The sequence below is a fragment of the Talpa occidentalis genome, unplaced genomic scaffold (assembly GCF_014898055.3).
Source record: "Talpa occidentalis isolate TD23 unplaced genomic scaffold, MPIMG_talOcc4v2.1 talOcc4.9, whole genome shotgun sequence".
Taxonomy (NCBI): Eukaryota; Metazoa; Chordata; class Mammalia; order Eulipotyphla; family Talpidae; genus Talpa; species Talpa occidentalis.
The window spans coordinates 9471481-9491026 of NW_023605305.1; the positions used below are offsets into that span (position 1 = coordinate 9471481).

General features: G+C 57.6%; 1 protein-coding gene across 1 annotated transcript in view; it reads left to right on the forward strand.

The window, feature by feature from the left end:
- The first annotated feature begins 808 nt into the window (after window positions 1–808).
- IGSF21 (immunoglobin superfamily member 21) overlaps window positions 809–19546 on the forward strand; it is a 223711-nt gene continuing 204973 nt past the window's right edge. Inside the window, exon 1 of the mRNA XM_037499607.1 lies at window positions 809–1217. Within this exon, the coding sequence (XP_037355504.1) occupies window positions 1148–1217 (70 nt within the window). The 5' untranslated portion in view covers window positions 809–1147. The remainder of the gene's footprint in view (window positions 1218–19546) is intronic.

The following is a 19546-nucleotide window of genomic DNA, read 5'->3' on the forward strand; positions in this document are numbered from 1 at the left end:
TTCACCCCTAGTCCTCTCCATGGACTAGAGGACAAGTCTCCCCTCCTGGGAGGCCTCCAGGCCCACAGTCAGGGCTGGGGCTCAGTGGCATGAGTGTGTGTGAGCGTGTCTGCGTGTGCATGAGACAAGTCCTAAACCTCCACCCCTCAGCCCTGGGAGAAGAGGTGTCAGGTCTGCCAAAAAGGTGAAAATGTGGTCTCCGCCAGGAGAAAACGGTCAGTTCGTCACCCACTCCTGGCTGCATCCAGGAATGTGGCTGTTCTTGGAAGACAGGACAAAGCCTGTCCCCTTTTTGCGGGCTCCCGGGGCCGGGGGCAGCCATCCTTCAGGAAGTTTCAGACACCGATTGTCAATACAAGGTATTAATAGGGGCAAGGCCAGAGCCGGGGGCCACACCCCGCTGGCTTAGCTCCAAAGCGGGCAATGCTCTCCCCAAAGCCTCCCCCTCCATCAGCTGGGGGACCAGGGGGGGCGGGGGGCACGGTGATCCCCAGAACTGGGTTGGACAGAGGGAGGGAGAGCAGATGGAGCTTGGCCTTTTGAGGACAGGGGTGCTCCGTTGGCTGGAGGGGGGTTGGGAAGCTGAGGGCCGCACCGGCGCCCTGAGCGAGGGGGCGCCTGGTGGGATCCAGGGGGTGGGAGTCGGGGCGCAGGGGCGCGCGCTCCTTCTCCTGCAATAAATCGGCTTAGCCGACGAGACCGAACAGCCCAGAAAGGATTAAAGAAAAGTCTGTATAATACAGCGGCGCGGGCGGGAGGGCGGAGGGCGGGGGCCGGCAGGGGGAGGGCCGCGAGGCTGCGGGGAGGGGCGCGCGCGCGCGGGAGAGAGGGGCGAGCGCCAGGCAGAGGGAGCGCGGTTCGGCTCCAAACTCCGCGCTGCAGCCGACCCTGCGCCTCCTGCTCCGGGCCCGGCGGCGCCGCGCGGGGAGCACGCCCGGGGCGCGAGGGTCGCGGCGCCCCGCAGAGCCGGAGCCTCGTCCAGCCCGGCGCCCCGGCGGTCCGGCCGCGGCAGCATGGGGGCGCCCCCGCGGCGCCCCGCGCTGCCCGCCGCCGTCTCGGCCGGCGGCCGGAGGCAGGAGCGCGCCTGAGCCCATGGCGAGGGGACCCGCCGCCTCCGCCCTGCCACCGCCGCCAGCTCCCGGGCACCATGCGAGCCGCCCCGCGCCTCCGCGGCCGCGCCTGCCTGCTGCTCGCCGCGCTCCTGGACCTGGCGCTCGGTGAGTGCGGCCGGCGGGAGCCCCGGCTGGGGACGCGCAGGGGCGGGCTGCGCGGTCGGTGCAGGGCCCGGTAGCCCCGGAGCAGCCCCGGGTCCGAGCGGGGTCCTGGCGCGGGGTCTGCGCAGCCCTTGGGCTTCGCCAGGGCGCGTGAGCCTGCGGGAGTGTTCGCGGGTCTGTGCCTCTGTGTGCGCGCGTGTGTCTGTGTGTCTTTGTTGCATCGGTGTGAGGGTGTCCGGGAAGGAGCTGTGCGTGGACAGGGTGAGGGAGTGAGGGTGTCTGGAGGTGTGAGTGTGTGTCATGGTGTGCGCTGAGCCGCTCGCGGGAGGGGTGTTTGAGTGTCTCTGTCAGTTTCACAGAGAAGGTGTGTGTGTGCGCGAGAGAGTGAAAGTGAGCTGGAGTGTTTGGGGTGTGAGCCTGTGCCAGCTCTTCAGAGAGGTGTGTGAGCGTGTGTGAAGTGTGTAAGCTTGTCATTGTGTGTGCTGAGGGGTGGGTGAATGTGAGGCGTGGCATTTCACGTGTGTCCCGAGTGTTCCGGGCTCTTTCGGGGTGTGTGACGGCTAATGGCTGTGTTTCTGGGGAAGGCTGGTGTGTGCACGGAGAGAGAATGTAACACTTGGCAGGAGTATGCGTGTCTGGGATTCGAGGTGGTGCAGGCGCTGGGGGGTTACTTGGTGGGCCGTCAGCGTGTTTGCCTGCCGTGGAGCCGGTGGGCCCAGCATGGAGGGAGGCTTGTTGGAGGCATATGGGGGCTGAAGAGGTGTGAGCAGCAGGGTGTGTGTGTGTGTGTGCGTGTGCGTGTGAATGTGTGTGTGTGTTCTGCTTGGGTTTGGTTGGTTCCGGGCTAGGCTGGACCAGCTGGAAGGAGGCTGAAGCTGAGCAGGGTCCCCAGAGGGAGTGATCGGTGGCTCCGCAGCTCCAGGGTCTGGGGTTTGCCTCTCTGCAGCTTGGGTACCTCCCGCTGGGCGCCGCTGCCTGGTAGGTCTTAAATGGTGCCACAGTAGAACCTGGCTGCTCCCCTGGGTGCCTGGCACCTTTTAAGAGTGAGCGGAGGCTTAGACTACGAGCCGGCAGGACCAGCATACAGCCAGTGGGCATGGAGACTGGAGGATCAGGGTTCTTGATGCCCCCTAAGCCTAGAGCCAAACCTAGATGCACAGAACCCAGAACTGTCCAAGTGGAGTCATGGGGTTCGGGGTGCTACGAAGCCCTTGCGACCGGTGGGGTCCCAGCCGCTAGCCCAGCTGAGTGACGGAGGTGGTGGTGGGGTTGACTCTGTCCTCTGCCCTCTGCCTTGCTCTGCCTGCAGAACCTCTAGATTCTAAGAGTGACTGCCAGGAAGGGGTGCCCCTGAATGACCTCCCCCCAGAGGTCCTTGGAGGGTGCTGGGTCTGGGGTGAAAGAAGCTGCAGCATTTGAGCCCAGTGGTCCTGCTGACAGAGCGGGGAGAGGCTGGGTAGTCCAGAAGGATTTCCTCCCCTGCCTCTGAAGAGACTTTCCAAAGTGGCTCAAATTCTCCCCCAACTTTGAGGTGAGGGCTCCCTCCCTTGGCTGTCTCCAGAGGGAAAGGTTATGTGGGGAGTGGGGAGCAGGTCCTAGGGAGGAGCACCCGGCTTTGCCGAAAAGCACTGGGGCCCTCACCTGGACATTGCAGGGAACGGGGTTGGGGGTAGGAGGGGAGCAACCCTTTCCCGTGGAATGCGCAGAGCAGAGACCGATGGGGGTGGCGGCTGGTGGGCGAGGCTCTGGTGGGAAGCTGCTCTTCGGGACCCCACCCTGCGAGCTTTCCCCGGAGCCTCGAGCAGCGATCTTCAGGCCGCCTGGCTGCAGGGAGCTGCCCCGGCGTCCTGGCGCCCCGGCTCCCTTCCCTCGCCTCTGCAGCCCGCGGGGAGCGGGTGGGGGGCGCTCGCGCAGGCAGCGAGAGCTTCTAGGCCGGGGAGCCGGCGTGGCCTGAGCTCCGCTGCTCCACCAGCACAGCAGCGAAACTTTACGAGCCTGGGGCGCCGGGGTCCTGGGCCGTGGGGAGTCCTTTCTTCTCTGCAGGGGCGCCACTAGCCCAAGAGGGTGGGGTCCCCCGCCCCTTCCCCCTTCCAGATCCCTGCAGCCGGGGAGGCAGGGGTGCGAGCGGGGTCCGTGCCAGATGCGCGAGGCCGTCTTGCCCGAGGAGGGCGCCCTTCCTGGGAGTGCCCGGGCGCTGCGCACCTGGGCGGCTCTGCAGGCCCACCTGCCGGGGCTGTCTCTCAGGATGGGGGGCAACATCCAGGGCCGGGGTCAGGAATGAGCCTGCCGGGTGGGGGTGGTGGGGGCGCTGCCGAGGGGCGGGGCCTGCTCCGTGCGCCCTGGCCTGTTCAGCCCCTTTGGGTCGCAGAGCAAAGGGACCCAGCTGGGGAGAGGTGGGTCTGTCTGCTCCGGGAGGGGAAGGCAGCCGCTGCACACAGCCTGACGGGCCAGGAGCTCCTCCCTGGGGCTGCGCTCCCCTGACTCTTCAGAGAAGCAACCCCACTTGGCTCTGCTCTCCCAGGAGCGCCCTGGAGAGGTTTCCAACTCCTCTGGCCCCTTCTGGGAATTTCGGGGGGGAAAAAAGTCTTGCATTTGTGCCTTCGTAGTGGCCTGGAGAGAAGGGACACCTGGAATGGGGGGCGGGGGTGCCACCTCCCTGGGCTCAGGGGACTTCTCAGTGAAGAGTAGTGGGGTGAGCAGGCCCAGCTGGGGCAGCCAAGGCCCAGCAGCCGCCCTGCCAGCTCTTCCCCGCTGCCGCCTGTCAGGAGGTGGGGGCGGGGGGCGAGGAGAGGGGCTGGCTCTGCCGGGCACAGCAGCTGCAGCGCGGAGACTGTGGGGGCTGGTGTGACGACTTTTATATATTTGTTCTCCCTCCCCACTCGTCCCCTGGGTCTGGGGCCTGGGGCGCAGGGCGCAGTCTCTGGGCCGGCGCCCAGGGAGTCCTCCAGCTCCAGGCTGGGAGTTCAGGGCCCTGCCTAAAGGGCGCTGATTGGCCCCTGCTCCCCTGCAGCCTAGTCCCCAGGGATAAGCACCACCCCCTTTCTCATTCCAGATGCAAACTGAAGATTTTCCCTAGAGGTTAAAGAAATAGTTTGTTTTTTAAGTGCAAAAATGTTAGAGCCAGAAGGGACCTCGCGATGGCTTACTTCAGTGGTTCTGAAACTTAGTTTACAAGGAGACCCTTGTAGAGGAGAAGCTCGTTATCACTCCCCTAAAGCCCTAATGCCCTGGACAAGAGGACAGGCACAAAAGGAGCTCGGGGAACCAGGCATCAGATGTCTTTCCACACCAGTCTCTCTAATCATCTGCGATCGCCTTTGCCCTACTCATCTGAGATTGCTCCTTTCTCCATGTCATAGGGGGTGGGTTGTTTTTTCCCATAGCCGCCATATATGGATCATTTGCTGTGTGTCAGCCAGGATGCCAGCCGTTTCTGCCCTCGTGCGTGCTGACAGATGGGTTTGTTCGCCTCTTTCACAGAGGAGTAAAGTGAGGCACAGAGTGTTAAGATTTGTTAATCACACAAGTGCCTGCGCCCTCCAGCTCCCACCTGATCTAGCTCAGAAGCCTCTGTCCTTCCAGTGTTTCCTCTGGGACTGCAGGGGATGTGGGCAGGGGTGGGGCTGGTCCCCGGGAGGCCTTAGGTTGGCCCAACTCTTCAGAACTTCAGTGGCACACCTGCTTGGACCTTGCTGCAGTTGGGGGGCAGGGCTGGTGGCGGAAGCTGGTGGTGGAGTTTCAGTGACTTGCTGGCGTTTCTGGATATAGCAGTCTATGACTTCAAAGGAGAAGCTGAACAAAGAGTAGAACAAAGAGGGGGCTGGTTAGTCTAACTGGGTTCCCTGGGACGTATGGAGGTGTCTAGTCTGGGCGACCAGCAGCCTGGCTTACCACCCCCCACCCCGCCCATTCCTGCTTCATGCAGGCCACTTGAAACCCGTTTATTCATGCACCCAGTACATACTTACCACATTTGTGCCAGATGCAAGGCTGAATGCCGAGGCCTGTATGGTGTTTACAGTTTAGTGCAAAATTGATTCTTCACTTGGAGAAAGGAGCTGGGTCTCCAACCCTCAATGAGTGTTCCTTGCGTGCCAGGCATTGTGTCCTGTGTTTTATTGTTCTTGTTCCATTGCATCCTTACAACCACCTTGACAGGTAAAATGACTCCATTTTGCAGTTGAAGAAACAGGCTCAGAGAGGTTAAGTGACCCAGGCCACCCAGTCGGCAAGTGGCAAGCAGAGATCCAGACACAAGACTGCCCGATCTTCCTCTCTGCTCTGCTGCCTGGGTGAGAATGGCCACTAGTCATTCCTCAGCTCCAGCCCCGTGGACTGCAGTGTATTCCACTCCCACTGGAGATCTGGTGACTTCCCAAAGCCTCCTTCAGATAGAATTATCCAGTGTGTTCATCTGCACCGATGGGGAAGGGGTGTCCCTGCAAGCCCTCGTCGTCATCAAGAAAATGATTGGGTGTCAGTTGTGGGCAGGGCTCATCTGAAAAGAGAAAACCCTAAGGCTGAGATCCTCACCCCAGTGGGGTAAGATCGGGCATGTTCCTGAAAAGACGAAAGACAGCGCAGGTGGAAACCTGTTGATACCTGCTAGACACCACGCAGATTGATGTCCCTTGCAGGAAGTTCTTGGGGGAAGAGTGATTACTTGGGATATGAGGGTGAACTTGAGCTAGACCTTGAAGAAAAAGGAGGTCATTAATAAGCCAGGTGCTGCGGAGGGAAATGTGCCAGGAAGGGGAACCCACGTGAGCCCAGGGCTGGAGGCAGGTGCATGTGTGGTAGGATCGGATCAGCTCAACTCGATGCTGTCTCCCCAGAGCCTGGTTGCGGACGCAGCAAGGAGCAGGATTGCTGATCGCTGCCACTTACCTGGCACCTGAGATCCTCTCTCTCCGTTAGCTGCTCTCAGCAGTCGATGAATCTGTGTCGTTAGTTGCATCTTGCTAGTGAGGAAGGGAGGCCCAGGATCTTCCTTCTTTCTTCTTTCTCTTTTTTCTTTTTCTTTCCCTTTCCTTACTTAAATAATAAATGAGGCTCAGGGGGTTTTTTAAGCGGAAGAACTGGGAGTTGCAAGCCCAGGTCTGAAGCAATCCAGACACACTGCTTCTCCCTGAGAAGAGGAGAAACTATTTATTTTTCATCACGGGAAGGGAGATACAGCCGCCTCTACCATTTGTGAGAGGATGCAGGGCCTTCCATTTTGAACGACAAATGTCAGTGCTAGGGAGACACGTGACCTGGCTTTCTGAGGGGTCTCTGTCTTCAGGATGAAGTTCCTGGGAAGGCCCCAGGGGGCTGGGGTCCTGAGTCTCTGTCTCTCAGTCCTCTCATGGAGAGGACTCCATGTTCGCCAAGACTTCCAGCCGGGAGCCCATGGGTGGGGGTAATAAATGTGAGTGTGGAGCTGGAGAGTGGCAGCTCGAGGGAGCCCAAGACAGGCCGGGAAGCGGTTTTGCCGAGACTCAGATTTGGTCCTCTCCTCCCACTCCCCCCGCAAAAGGCATCTGGTCTTTGGCTTGTCCACCAGCCAGGTTTGGAAGGGCTGGCAACACTCCAGATTTGCTTTGGGCAAATCTGCAAGCCCCCCAATTGCTTGCTGTCTTGGTAGAAGGTATAAGTAGGTAAGAGGCCCCCTGGAGGGGCCGGCCAGCCCACTCTCCCTGGAACCCAAATTGGAAGCAAGGTCCAGGGGAAGACTGGGAACCACTGGAGCCTCTTTGCCGAGGGAGGCCCCCAAGAAAATGTACTTTGCTGGTTTCCAGAGGCTAATAAGGGTGGGACCGACCTCCTGGGGTGCTGACAAGATGGGTGGAATCCTCACATGCAAAGCTCAGTCCCTGGGGCTCTGTTGGTGTCACCCACTGCAGCTGGAGCAGCTGGCTCCTGCCTGCACCTGGGACTGTCCTCACGTCCCACGAACTGCCCCAGTGTCCCACCAGTTACTTTTTTTGACTTGAGCTGTCCAGAGTCGATTTCTGCTGTGCACAAGGAAAGGACCCCACCTGATATCTCCCCTCAGGCAGAAGGTATCATGATGGTGAGTCAGAAGAGCAGCCAGTCTTGGTACCACCTGGACCTGGAGGATGGTTCACGGCCCTCTGACTGAGGAGATGAATCCACCCTCCGCCAAGTCCCACCTGCACCCTGACTTTCCCTGGAGGCCGGAAGATTGCCTGTCCTCTCCCCCCACCACTGAGCACAGGGATGGGGCTAGTGTCACTGTGAACTCCACCCCCCCCACCACCCCAGGTAGACTGGAAGCTCCCAGAAGGCAGGGGACCAGTCTGGTTCTGCCCACTCTTGAATCATCCCCAGAAAATACATGGTGGGTGTTCAGGAAACTTTGGGTGCTTGCTGCATAAACCGCTGGTCTTCAGCATGTGTGCCTGGTGTGGAAGACTTTCTGTAGAGAAGTGTGTGAAAAAGCTTTGGGCGTGAGGACTGTTGGCCAGATGCATGGGTGAACTTCCCGTTAGCAGAATTCTGCTCCTGGAACTCCTTCCATTCTCTCTCTGAAGACTCTCCACTCAGCCACGTGCTGGGGACTCTGACTCCCCGCTGCTGGCAGCACTTGAGAGCTGACAGGACGCTTCCTCACATTAACAGCAGACTGTGCAGCTACCCTTAGGCCCATTGGCCAGACCAGGAAAAGTGAGGCCGGAGGAGATGAGACGATGTAGAAGGAGCTGGGTGGGGACCTGGATTTGGAGGCCGCAATCCCAGCCTTCTGTCCCTCCCCGCCTCTCCCCGCTACCCAGCTTCATGCCGCCTTGGGGTGCTGGAGTGAGACAGGCGAGCTCCCTATAAGCTCCAGACCAGTCAACTTTGACCAAAAAGCATGCGTGGGAGCTCCTGCTGTTGCAGCCCCGTGCGACCTCCTCCATCTTCCACTCCGGCGCAGGTGGTGCTACATGGGGGAGGTGCTCCTGTGCCCAAGGTCACGCAGCTGGGAGGGGACGGCCCACCCGTGTCTCCCCTGGCCCCACAGCCAGGGCTGCTCAGCGTGCTTTCTGGCCTCAGCTTCACCTCCTCTGCCTCCTCCCCTACTTCCGCCTTTTCTTGGCTCAGAGAGCGCACATGTGCCCTCAGCTTGCACAGCCGCTGCTCCCAGCAAAGCTCCCTCCAAGTCTCTGCTCCCCCGCATCCCTCCCTGCACAGCTCCTCCCACCCCGCTGACTCAGGTGTACCCTGAGACCCTAAGACCCTCGGGGGCTAGCAATGGTTGCGGGTTGATCTCTCTTGCTAAGAGACCCCCTGCACCCTGCCCTGGCTCCGAGCAGGTCTGTGAGACATGTGTGTTGAGTTCATGAATGGTGTCTCCCTCGAGTGTGACGTTCAGTCCAGATGCTGAACCTGGGCTGAACGCTGTTCCCTGGCCCTGCTCAGGCACCTCTGGACGTCCTTTCTGATGGAGAATGTGTCCATTGTCCAGCTCTGCCCCCATCACTCACACTGGCATCAGAGCTGGCATCTGGGGGATGAGCCAACAGTAGAAGGTGGAGGGAAGACCAAAGAGCCTCCTGTTCCCTCTGGGTTCTGGGTAGGGGGCCTTGATTGGGGATGGGTGGGGGGCATTGAAGAAGAAAGAGGGAAGGGAGAGGAAGAGGGAGCGAGGAGGGTGGAGGGAGGCGGGAGAAGAGAACATTCCCCGAGCACCTACTATGTGCTGAGTGCTGTGCTGGCCCCATTCACACATGATGCCGTAAGAAGTCCTCCCAGAAGCCCCCATATGGGACATGATATTCTCCCCGTTTTGCAGATGAGGAGTGTGGTCCTGAGAGGTTGTGTGATTTGCATACAGTCCTGCGGCTGGGGAGGGCAGGCATTGATTTGTACATCTCTCCCCCGACTCTGAGTTTATCCTGTTGGTAGCTAGAAATTGCCCACAGTGGGACTGTTGACACCATGGCAGTCAGCAAACTCCACAACCACGGCTGCCGACCCTTCCCCAGTCACTGTCCCTGCGGAGCAGCCACCCGATGGTCATGAGCTTTGGTTCTGTCTGAACTGGGTTCAAATCCCACCACAACTGCTTTCTAGCCGCATGTACGTGGGCCAGTCACTGCCTTTCTGAGTCATGGTTTCTTCATCTTTTGGAAAGGGAGGATGTTGTGAGGATTAACGCGATGACGCATGGACGCCCAGGCATGTAATAGGTCCACAGTCCTCACCCCTCCATTTCTCCTAGTCCCTACCCCCACACCCCTATGGCCAACGGGCCCCAGGCTCTCTCTAAGACCCACTGGGCTCATCCTTATTTCTCCCTTCCCTGGAGACTAACCTTGGAGCCAAGTCCAGGGGTCCAGTCATGCCCAGTCATTGAGCAGCTTGCCCCAGCCTTGCTCCGCACTGGGGAGTCCTCCCTCAGCCTCCTGTGGCCAGAAGCTGCACACAGCACTTCTCACTGGAGAAGAGGAGCTGATCGGGTATACGAAATGGTCAGCCCCGGGGTACCAAGAATGAATGCATCCTTGGGGTCTTAATGGGAGCAGCCCAGGGAGACTGACAGGGAAGGAGCGGGCCCCGGGCAGGCCGGACAGCACATGCAAAGGCCCAGAGGAAGAATTAGGTTGGGAGGCAGTGATGCAGCTGACCATGCTTGAGCATAAGGTGCTTGTGCAGAAGTTGGGAATGAGGTTGGAGGAGTTGGCGGGGGCCTGCGAGTCAGAACAAGGGGCCTGGATTTGCGCCCAGGGGCCGCGGGGAGCAGTTGAAGAGAGAGGAGTGACATTCCCAGAGCAGTGCTCCAGGAAGATTAATTTGGCTTTTCTGGCCCTCCTGAAGCTGGAAAGTCTTTGGAACCTCCATTGAGTTATAAACGATTGCTCTGGGGTGCCCTGAGAGACAGCGGCCTCAAGGAAGAAACGCCATCATTTGGACACTGCCCACCTCTCCCAGAGCCTCCCGACCTGGCAAGGAGGGAAAACCTGCCTCCTGCCCAGGTCCTGCCAAGATGGCACGGGCCAAGTGGGTCTGCTCCAGCAGAGCGTGTGTCTTGGGCCTGAACCAAGAGTGAAGGGGGGATGGGGCCTTCCTGGGGAGCAGCTTCTGGATTCCCAGGGGACCTGGGCTCTGGGCTGCTACCCAGAGTCAGATCTCACTTCCACCACTTGTCCAGGCTGTAAAGTCAGGCAACCTGGCTGTTGCTTTGGACCTCGCCTTCCCCAGTTGAATGTGTGGGGGGCATGGCGGCCCGCAGGCCAGGGACCCTTGCACAGGCGCGTGCAGCGCAGTAGGTAGGTGAAATGTGGCTGCTGCTGTTGTAATCGTGTTTGACTCCCTACTTGGTGGTGAATCACCCCCAAGTTTGAGGGGAAGTAGGGCTCAGGAGAAGGGGGTATATTGTGGGTACCCACGTGGGTCACTGAACACGCTCCCAGGCCCGGAATTGCAGGGCGTCAGAGTCGAGCACTGAGTCATGCCACCCTCTCCCACCTTTGACAGCTGAGGAAACTCAAGCCAGAAAGAGGAATGAGTTTCCTTGGGGTACACCACTATGCATTAATGGGGGACAGGTTTCCCCCTCTACATCCCGGGATCCATGTCGGGGCTCCGTCAGGCAGCCCCACCGCCCTGGGATCCTTGCATGGGGGCACACCAGAATCCCCCAGACCTGTCTGGGACCTTGGCCACACTCCAGTGGGCAGTGAACCCCCAACCTCATAAATCACGGGAACAGCTTGGGAGTCGCCAGGGCGAGAAGCAGCTGAGCCACTGGGCTGTTTTGTTCCTCTGCCAAGCCGTTCCCTCTGCCCTTTTGTTTCTCTTCTGCAGAGGCTCTCGGGTCTCCTCTGGCCGGGGTGCTTTGTCACCCATCGTTGGCGCCTCCATTATCTCCCCAGCACCATCTCTTCCTCCCACTCCCTACCACTGCCCCAAAGGAAGGCGTCCATCATGGGCTGCCCTGGCATCACCCTGGGCTGGAGGAGGGGCAGCCCGGGGGGACACAGAGGCACAGACTGGCTGAAGACAGAGGCCGGCAGCCAGAGGACGGTGCCATCAGCTTCCAGAGCTGGTGTTCACTGCCCGGTGTGCAGGTCTCTGTCCAGTGGGTATTCAGGCCACATGATAACCCAAGGCCAGGTGACTGGTTTGCAGAGGCAGGTGATAAGTTGCTAATTGCCACTGCGCCCCTAATGTCACAGGCAGGGACAGGGTGTGGGAGGGGCGGTGAATTGGGGGCAGCAAAGGCAACCATATGACAAAGGCCTCTTTGTTCCCTTGGGCAAGGAAGGAGCTGGGCTTGGAGGGAGGAGGCTTCCGAAGGCGGTTCCTGAAGCTTATTGCCTGACTGGGGACCCTGGTGGGGGAAGAAAGGCAAGCAAGACAGCAGTGGGGGGGCACTGGTTACCTACAGGAGGAGCTGATGGTTTCCAGGACAGTGTGAATCACAGAGGGAGCCATTTCTTGTTGCAGGAAACAGTATAGTTCATTCACTCATTCATTTGTGCATTGGGACAATGTATATTTTCAGGGGTCAGCTACTGTGCTGAGCTCCAAAAATCTAGAACAGAGTGAACAGGCCATTTCTCACCCCTTAGGGCTTACAGTCTGGGGCTCTGCTCTAGACAGGGCCCTGCATGGTGACTGATGAGTCAGGGAAAACTCAACCAAGTATTTATTTAATTGAATTCAGCAAAATTCAGCTCGTCAGTCATACCAGTCATGTCACCTGTGCTCAACACTCATGGCCAGTGGCTACTATATGGAATGACACAGAGGTAGATGTGTTGTCATTCCAGAAAGTTCTACAGAATAGAGATGCTCGGGGGCAACATTTCCCTGGCAAGTTCTCTATAGGTGGGGCCAGCCCCTGCAGTAAATAACAAAGAGGTTCAGGGGGGAGGGTCCTTCCTGGTTCCTCTCCCGTCCTGTCCTTCTCGATGTGCTAAGGAGAAAACCTCAGGCTGATGATATCAGGCCTCTCGTGTCTTCATCATTCGCTAATCTGCTTCCAACAACAATGTAGGTCTGGGACAACAAGCCTTTGGGGAGCCCAAGGAGCAAGACTTTTAATAACAGTGCTTTGTTTTCATTGTAATTCTTTTTCAGTCACCCTCTGTTTAAGGCAAGTGAGACTGGTTTGCCATTTGGGGCGGTGATTTAAATTCTCTCTCTTTTTTTTAAATGACTTTATTTAAGGAAAAAAACGAGTCGAGTTAAAGGAAAATGTTAAGTACATGGTGGAGCAGGTGGCACGCGGATGTGGCCAATCTGTGCGGGTGTCGGGTGTGACTGCACTGGAGTAACCCTGGCTGGGGAGCCCCCCTGGCTCAGAGGCGCCGCCCTGGCTGCGGGTGCTGGCAGAGCAGGGGCTGAGTCTTAGGAAACTGTGATGTTGGGACAGTTTCTACCTTCCTTATCGGTCAGGTCCCAGCCAGAAACACCTCGGCATGGGGACTGAGGTCCCTGGGGGCTGATTGAAGGGACTGTTTGCACAGCTTTAGGGGAGGCAGCGGGGGACAGTGCAGCCCCGTGATCACCTTAGACTGCAAAGAGAGTGTGTGGAGCGGCTGCCTGACAGTGTCGTGGCTAACTCCTGGGGACCCGACAGGGAGCTGGAGGGAACAGCTTCACCCGCCCCCTGCCTTTGAGTCTCTTGCTGGTGCTGCCCTTTGACCAAATACACTCCGAAGCCCATTGCGGTCAGCCTCCCAGGCACAGGATGGGCGGGGTAGGGAAGAGGGTGAACTGGGAGCAAACCACAGAGACCCAGCACAATCCTGCTAAGCCTCAGTTTCCCCACCTGTGAAATGGGCATCTTGCTATGCAGCCAGCAGAGTCACGGTGATGGCCACGATCATAATAACGACCGGTCCCGTCCATGTTAATGGTCACAGCAGTGAGACAGTGCCCGCCCTGGTCTCAGTCTCTCGCTGGATGCTAGATTTTCCTGAGCCAAACAGTAGCCTGTGCTTGTGGGGCCGTGGGGAGAGAGAGCTGGCTTTTCAGGGGTCCAGGCATTCGAAGGGACAGATAACTTTGAGAACATTGCAATTTGCAGAGAGGAATCATTCTCTGCTGCTGCCTTTGACCTGTGCGGTGCCTCTTCCTACTCTAGATCCTTCCATGTCCCACACCTCCCTGTTCCGGGTCTGTCTCACTGATTGATTACTTCACCCCGGGGCATGCCGAGTCCTCATTCCTTGGTCTATTTTCCACCCTATTTCCCACGGAGAGGTTCTTTCTCCTTAGATTCATTTAGGTCGTCTTCGTTCCCACGTGTCCCCTGGCTCTCGCCATGTGCCACCTGGTCCCCATCTACCATAAAGGGACAACCACGCTCCTCCCCACTGGAGAGGCGGGTGCTCCCCAGCCTCAGCTGCCTCCACCCTTGCTGGTGGGGGCCAAGGCGGAACGCCAGGAGGTGAACCACATCTTTCTGGCTCACCTGAAAGCTGGCAGTGCCGCACTCAGCGGGACCTTCTCCGTGGGGAGTAGCTGGCTTCTCAGGGGACACAACGATTTCTCAGGGGCCATAATGAACTTCCCCCAGAGATCCCCTTGGCTCCCAGCTTCCCTGTTGGCCGACGTGACTTTCCTCCTGCCCCTCTATTTCCCTTTGTCAAGCCCTTTTTTTCCACCTACCTTGACTGTTCAAATTGACTTTGATGAGGACTAATTTTGTCAGTTGAAATTCACGAGACGCTTACACATTTGGTGCCGCGCTGAAATTGCTGTGACAAATACCAGCGGCAATTTCTCCCCCTGCTTATTCTCTAAAGTGCTCTGGGCAAGACAGTGCCCCTGCCCCTTGCCAACGGGCCATCTGTCCACAGCGCTACCCCCCAGCAGCCTTGCCCTTTGCCCTGCCCGGTGCTGGTCAGCCTCGGCTCTGCCTTCTGGCTCAGGGGTGATGTGACCTTGGGTGGGGGGTGACCGGTGGCCTCCTGGGGACAGATATTCCTTAGGAAAAACTCCAGCACTAGTCCCATTGGCTCTAGTTCCAAGGTGGACTGAGGCGACACTCCCTTGTCCAGCAACCTTTCCATCCACCTGGCTGTGCCAATCCACTTTGATGAGAATTCATTGTCCAGGTGTATAGGGGGCCGTGTCCTATAGGCTGGCTGTGGGGTGCCCCCTCCAGTGGGGTGCTAAGGGACCCAGGCTTTTGGCTCATGTCCCTGGGTGGTGGGAGTATCAGCACTCCCTGGGCAGAGACTGGGCACCCTGCAGACACGACCACGTGCTATTATTTATGACTTAATGTTCTTAAACTCAAATTTCAATGGGTTCACTCTTTTTAAATTTGTTTTGTGCAAAGTTATGCTACTAAGTATATATTTTTTTCTTAACACATACTCAAACATGGGAGCATTTGTAAAATAACGCCCCTGTGCCTATCATCCTGTGAGCAACAGGGAAGCCTGGTCTGGGAAGGCACCAGCCTCAGAGTTATCTGCTCCAGGCGTGGACCTCAGGTCCTCCATGCACTTGTTGCTGGACTCACTCCCCCTGCCCCTGAACCTCAGTGCATTTAATGAGGGGGTGGGTTCAGGTGACCCAGCGGCCATCTTGCTGCAAAACTGCCCCTCTCTAAGCTGTGCGATCCAGGCAAAGACTCCTAGACTTGAAGGCAAAAGAGGTGTATGACCAGGCCCAGGCCCTCTTCTCTCTGGGGCCCTGGACCTCAGTTGCCAAGTGGTGACAATAGCAGACGTCTAGTAAACATTTGCTGTGCACAGGCTCTGGGGTAAGGTCCTGTAAGCATTGACTACTCATCACACCATCTTCACAGCTCCCGGAAGCTGTGCACTAGTATCCCCCAGTGCCTTTTCTGTGCCTTCTCTGAGGCACAGAGAAGGGAAGCTACTTGCTCAGGGTTGCCCAGCTAATAAGTGCCCAAGCCAAGTGGTCAGTCCTGGATGCCTCCCATTTTAACTGCTTTCCATGCCCTCCACCAGAGATCCCTCCCAGCCTCTCCTCTTGTGATTCTGGGGTACCCCAGATTTGCCATCCTGATCCTGTGTGGCTTTTAGGAGTTTAGGGGCTCTGGCAGCAGCCCAAACTGGCCCCCGGGCTGCACTGAGGAAGCAGACCTGGCTCCACCCTGCCTTGGCAGAAGGCACTGGGTGGCAGCTCTACTCTACTCTGCTCTCTCTGGCCCCATTATTATTATTTCTTTCTAGCATGCTGCTAAAAGCTTCCCGCAGAGAGCATGCAACCCAGCTCTTTAAATTTTAAAGGGCTTTACTTAAACAGTTTTATTTCCCTCGGAAAGGAGACAGAAGAGGCATATGTGATGATTATATTTAGTGCAGTGTGTGGGTCTGAGCAGATGAGTGTGGGGACCAGTGGGCGTGGAGGTGACCACAGAGATGTGTCCATGGTGATGGGAGGGTCTGCAGCTGGCCTCTCTCCCCTCTCCTCCCCTAGAAAGCATCACCTCAGAGGGAACCTATTGGTCACTGTGTTCAAGGAAGAGGAGGATAGAAGGTTCCTCAGGGGACCCACGGGGGGAGACATGCAGCTGGATATAAAACCCCATTCTCCTGCCACATGGGACCTTGGCACTGTGAAACTCCCAAACTGCTCCAGGGCCTTTGCACCTGCCGTTCCCTCTGTTTGAACCTACTTCTTTTCTTTTTTATACTAACTCTCATTCATCATTTGGGTCTCACCTTAGACATGACTTCATTTACTTATTCCACAAATATCATTTGTGCACTGACAAATGTTCCCAGCATCCGTGCCTCCTGCACCTGACGCAGGTCCTGGCACAAAGCAGGTGTCAGTGAGTGTTTATGGAACTAATAAAAGCCCATGTGGATGCTGTGGAGCCTGTAGGATGGATACAGTTGACCTCTAGAAGCTTAGAACCTCCTTGGACATTGATGCCTAAGACTCTTGAACTCCAGATGAGCCCATTAGGCCTGACAGAGCTACACCTATTCAGGGAAAGAGGCAGAATTCCTTCCTTTTTCCTTTGACCATCTGTCCATCCATCCACCCATCCAGCATCTTCCCATCATCCATCCATCCATCCATCCGTCCATCCATCCATCCGTCCGTCCGTCCATCTGTCCGTCCGTCCCTCCCTCCCTCCCTCCCTCCCTCGCTCCAGCAAATCAGACACTTACTATGTTCTAGATGATGGGGTAGACCCTGGAGATACAGTGATGAGTAAACACAGACAATGACAGAGTCCTGCCCTTCTGGAACTTACCTTCCAGGGAGTATGACAAGGCAGGGTGCTGGTGAATAGATGGCACATGGTGCCAGTGACAGCTACAATGAGGAGGAATAGACCTGGTAAGGAAGAAGCAAAGGGCAACTGTGAGGGCTCAGGGCACAGCCTTGTTTACAGACCATCTTCCACATGCCAGGCCATGTGCAGGCGCTGAGGCCTAATCACTGACTGCCATGATGCTGGGTGGGGAGAGCCAGGCCAGGTGTGGCAGTGCCAAGAAGGCACACCTCAGAGGCCCCCGGAGGTCCCAAGGCAGGAGTGGACCCTGGGGTGACAGGAGGACTTCTGTAGGAGTTAGTGGAAGTCTGGTGTTCAAACTACATTCCTGGGAACCCCAGTTTCCCATGGAAGTACCCCCTTTGAAAGGCCAGAATGTGGGTCAAGGTGATGGTTGAGGGGATTCTCATCCCCAAATTAAGCCCAGAGCTCTGCATTGCCTGTTTTATAGGTCGAGCTTCTTAAACTTGACTTTGAATGTTTGGTCCTACAGCCAGGGAAGGAATTTGGAAATGAATGGATTGGCAGTGAATTAGTGCTGGGAGAGGTTCTGGAGAGTTTCTGTTCAGAATCAACCTTCCTTTCACTCGGCATGTGGGGAAACTGAGGCCCAGAGAGGCCAGTGATTTGTCCCAGGTCCCCAGCAGAAAGGATTGATATCTGGGACAAGTCTGGTTTCTGGGACAAAAAGCTCCTTTCCAAGCTGGAAGGGGGGATCTCTGAGAGCCCACTAGACCCAGGACAAGAGGTTGGGGGCTGAGCCCTGATCTGTGCCCACCCCACATCGGCCAGCTCAGGACACCCCCATAAGCCTTTCTCTTATGTCAGCCCAACTGGTCGGCCCAGCCCTCCTGGGAGCTTGGAATTAGATGAAATTCTTTATGAGCCCACGCTTCGTTATGTTTTATTAAAAGCCACGGTGCTGGCTTCTGCTGGCACATGCACAGGCCCAATCCTGGGGCTTCTCTCCACACTCACCTCACAAGACCAGTGGGCAGGGACAGACAGCTGCCACCCGTGCCCTTCCCCACCCTGGCAGAGCAGGGCCGCATGTTGTGGGTATGATGAAGGGGGCTCCCGCAGGTGAGGACAGACAGGGGATTTAGAATCATAATCCCGGGTGTTCACTCATCCCCAGCTCCAGCGGGTCCTGCAGCTACCCCTGGAGACGACCGGCTCAGGAGCTGAGAGTTGAGGGGCAAGTCCAAAGTCACTCGGTTCGTTAGATGTGCCTAGTGCTGCTTCTTTGCCCTCCCCGGCGCCTTGTGCAAACCCAAGGTCGGCGCAGTCCCTCCCCACGCTGGGCTTCTGCCCACCGGGAATTCCTGGCTCTCACCCCTTCCCTCCTGGAGGGCAGTACTGTGCCGTATCAAAGCCAGGCGGAGTGCAGGGGATGCGCTGACCTGAGTGTCGGCTGCTGCATGTGTCAGCTGGGGCGAAGCGTGTAAGTGCTCAGGGCCTCAGCTCCTCATCTGTAAAATGGGAGTGAGCTGCCTTATTCAGGGATCACGGGGTAGTCGTTCAATGCCCCGTGGCAATGGTTTTGATGGGCTGCCCCTTGGGAGGAGGGAGGGCATTTCATCAGCTCTTCATTCCAGGAGGTGATCATCTCACTGGCATCATCATCATCATCATCACCATCATCATCATCTAATAGTAGCAGAGAACATGTTACTCATTTATCAAAAACGGGTAGATCGCCCACTCTGTGCCCAGGGAGATGGCCCTGAGCCAGAGAATCGAGGATCTTGGCCGGTCGGGGTTGGTGCTCTGTGGACGAGGCGGAAATAAATAGCTGAATAACCTAACTCGGGAGGGGATTACCATGTGGACAATGCAGTGAGGGCCTGAGGCAGAGCAGCTTCTCCAGAGGGGGTGATCAAGGCAGACTTCCTGGAAGTGGTGCCTTTTGAGCTGAAACGGGAGAAGCAGAGAGGCAAGAAAAGCCTGGCGCAGCTGGAGACCAGGCATCTCCCTGCCTGGGAGGAACTGACTTCTCCTAATGGACCTTCACAGACTCCCCCCTTTTCTGGGGACCCTCACGTGCTGTCCCCTGATGCTAGTGCTGCAAACTCAGCTGGCCCATGACAGCAAAGGCCCTGTGGGACCAAAGGTCATAGATGTGCTCACAGGGATGCCGTGGCGCTCTCCGTTGTGCGGATGAGGGGCCTGAGACAGAGATGGGATCTCACGGCTGGTTTCAGGAGGAGCTGGCTTCCAGCTGCGGTTTGTCCAGCTTCAGCCCTTCTGGACTAGTCATCGCCTCGGCCTTGCTCTCTGGATGTGTTCTTGTGTGCAGTGGGAGGGGGCCGGGAGGGGAAGGAGCAAGCTCACTCACCTCCTGCTCCACCTTGAGTCACCAGGTGCCTCTGAGCTGGGGCTGGAGCCTCGAGCCGGCGGGGGTGAGGGTGGCAGGGAGCCCGCGAGTATTGATGGTCCTCTGGGCTGGCAGGCGTCGGGAGGCAGAAAGGTATTAATTAGCAGTTATTCCCCGGCACTGAGGAGATGGATAGAGATTAAGGTGGCGGCCGGTGCATCCGTTTTGTAGCAGCTGAGAAGCAACAGTAAATCAGTGCTATGAATCGATGCTGTAAGAGGGAGATATGTTTTAATCTTATTAGTGGTATAGCATTACAGGGAGCGAGGCAGGAAAATGCTTTCTCTCGGGGGGCTTGGGCCAGAAAGAGGGGGAGAGAAAGTGACAGGGATTGGGCCCTCTGGGAGGCAGGATGGAGAACTTTGACCCCTGGTAGGGAATGGAAAAGGTCAGAGGTTGGGAGGTGGGAGAGGGGCTGAGAACTGGGAGAGGAAAGCTGGGTCTGCGGACGAGGACCTCTGCAAGTTTCCCAAGGGGCTCTGCAGACTTGGTCTTACTGTGTGACTCCTTCTGTCCTCCCTGAAATGAGGGTTCTAGGTTGGACCCTGGCTGGGGTTCTGAGTCTGGCACTGGCTGCTCCAGTTCTCTGGCTAGTTGCACCCCCACCATGGTGAAGGTGCAAAGGTTGAAGAACTGGGGTGATGGGTGGAGGGTCAGCGCTGGCACCTCTGGATGAGGCTCCAGGAAGAGGACATGTGATGGTGATGGGGAACTGTCCAGTGCACCCCCCAAGGACATGCACCAAAATCA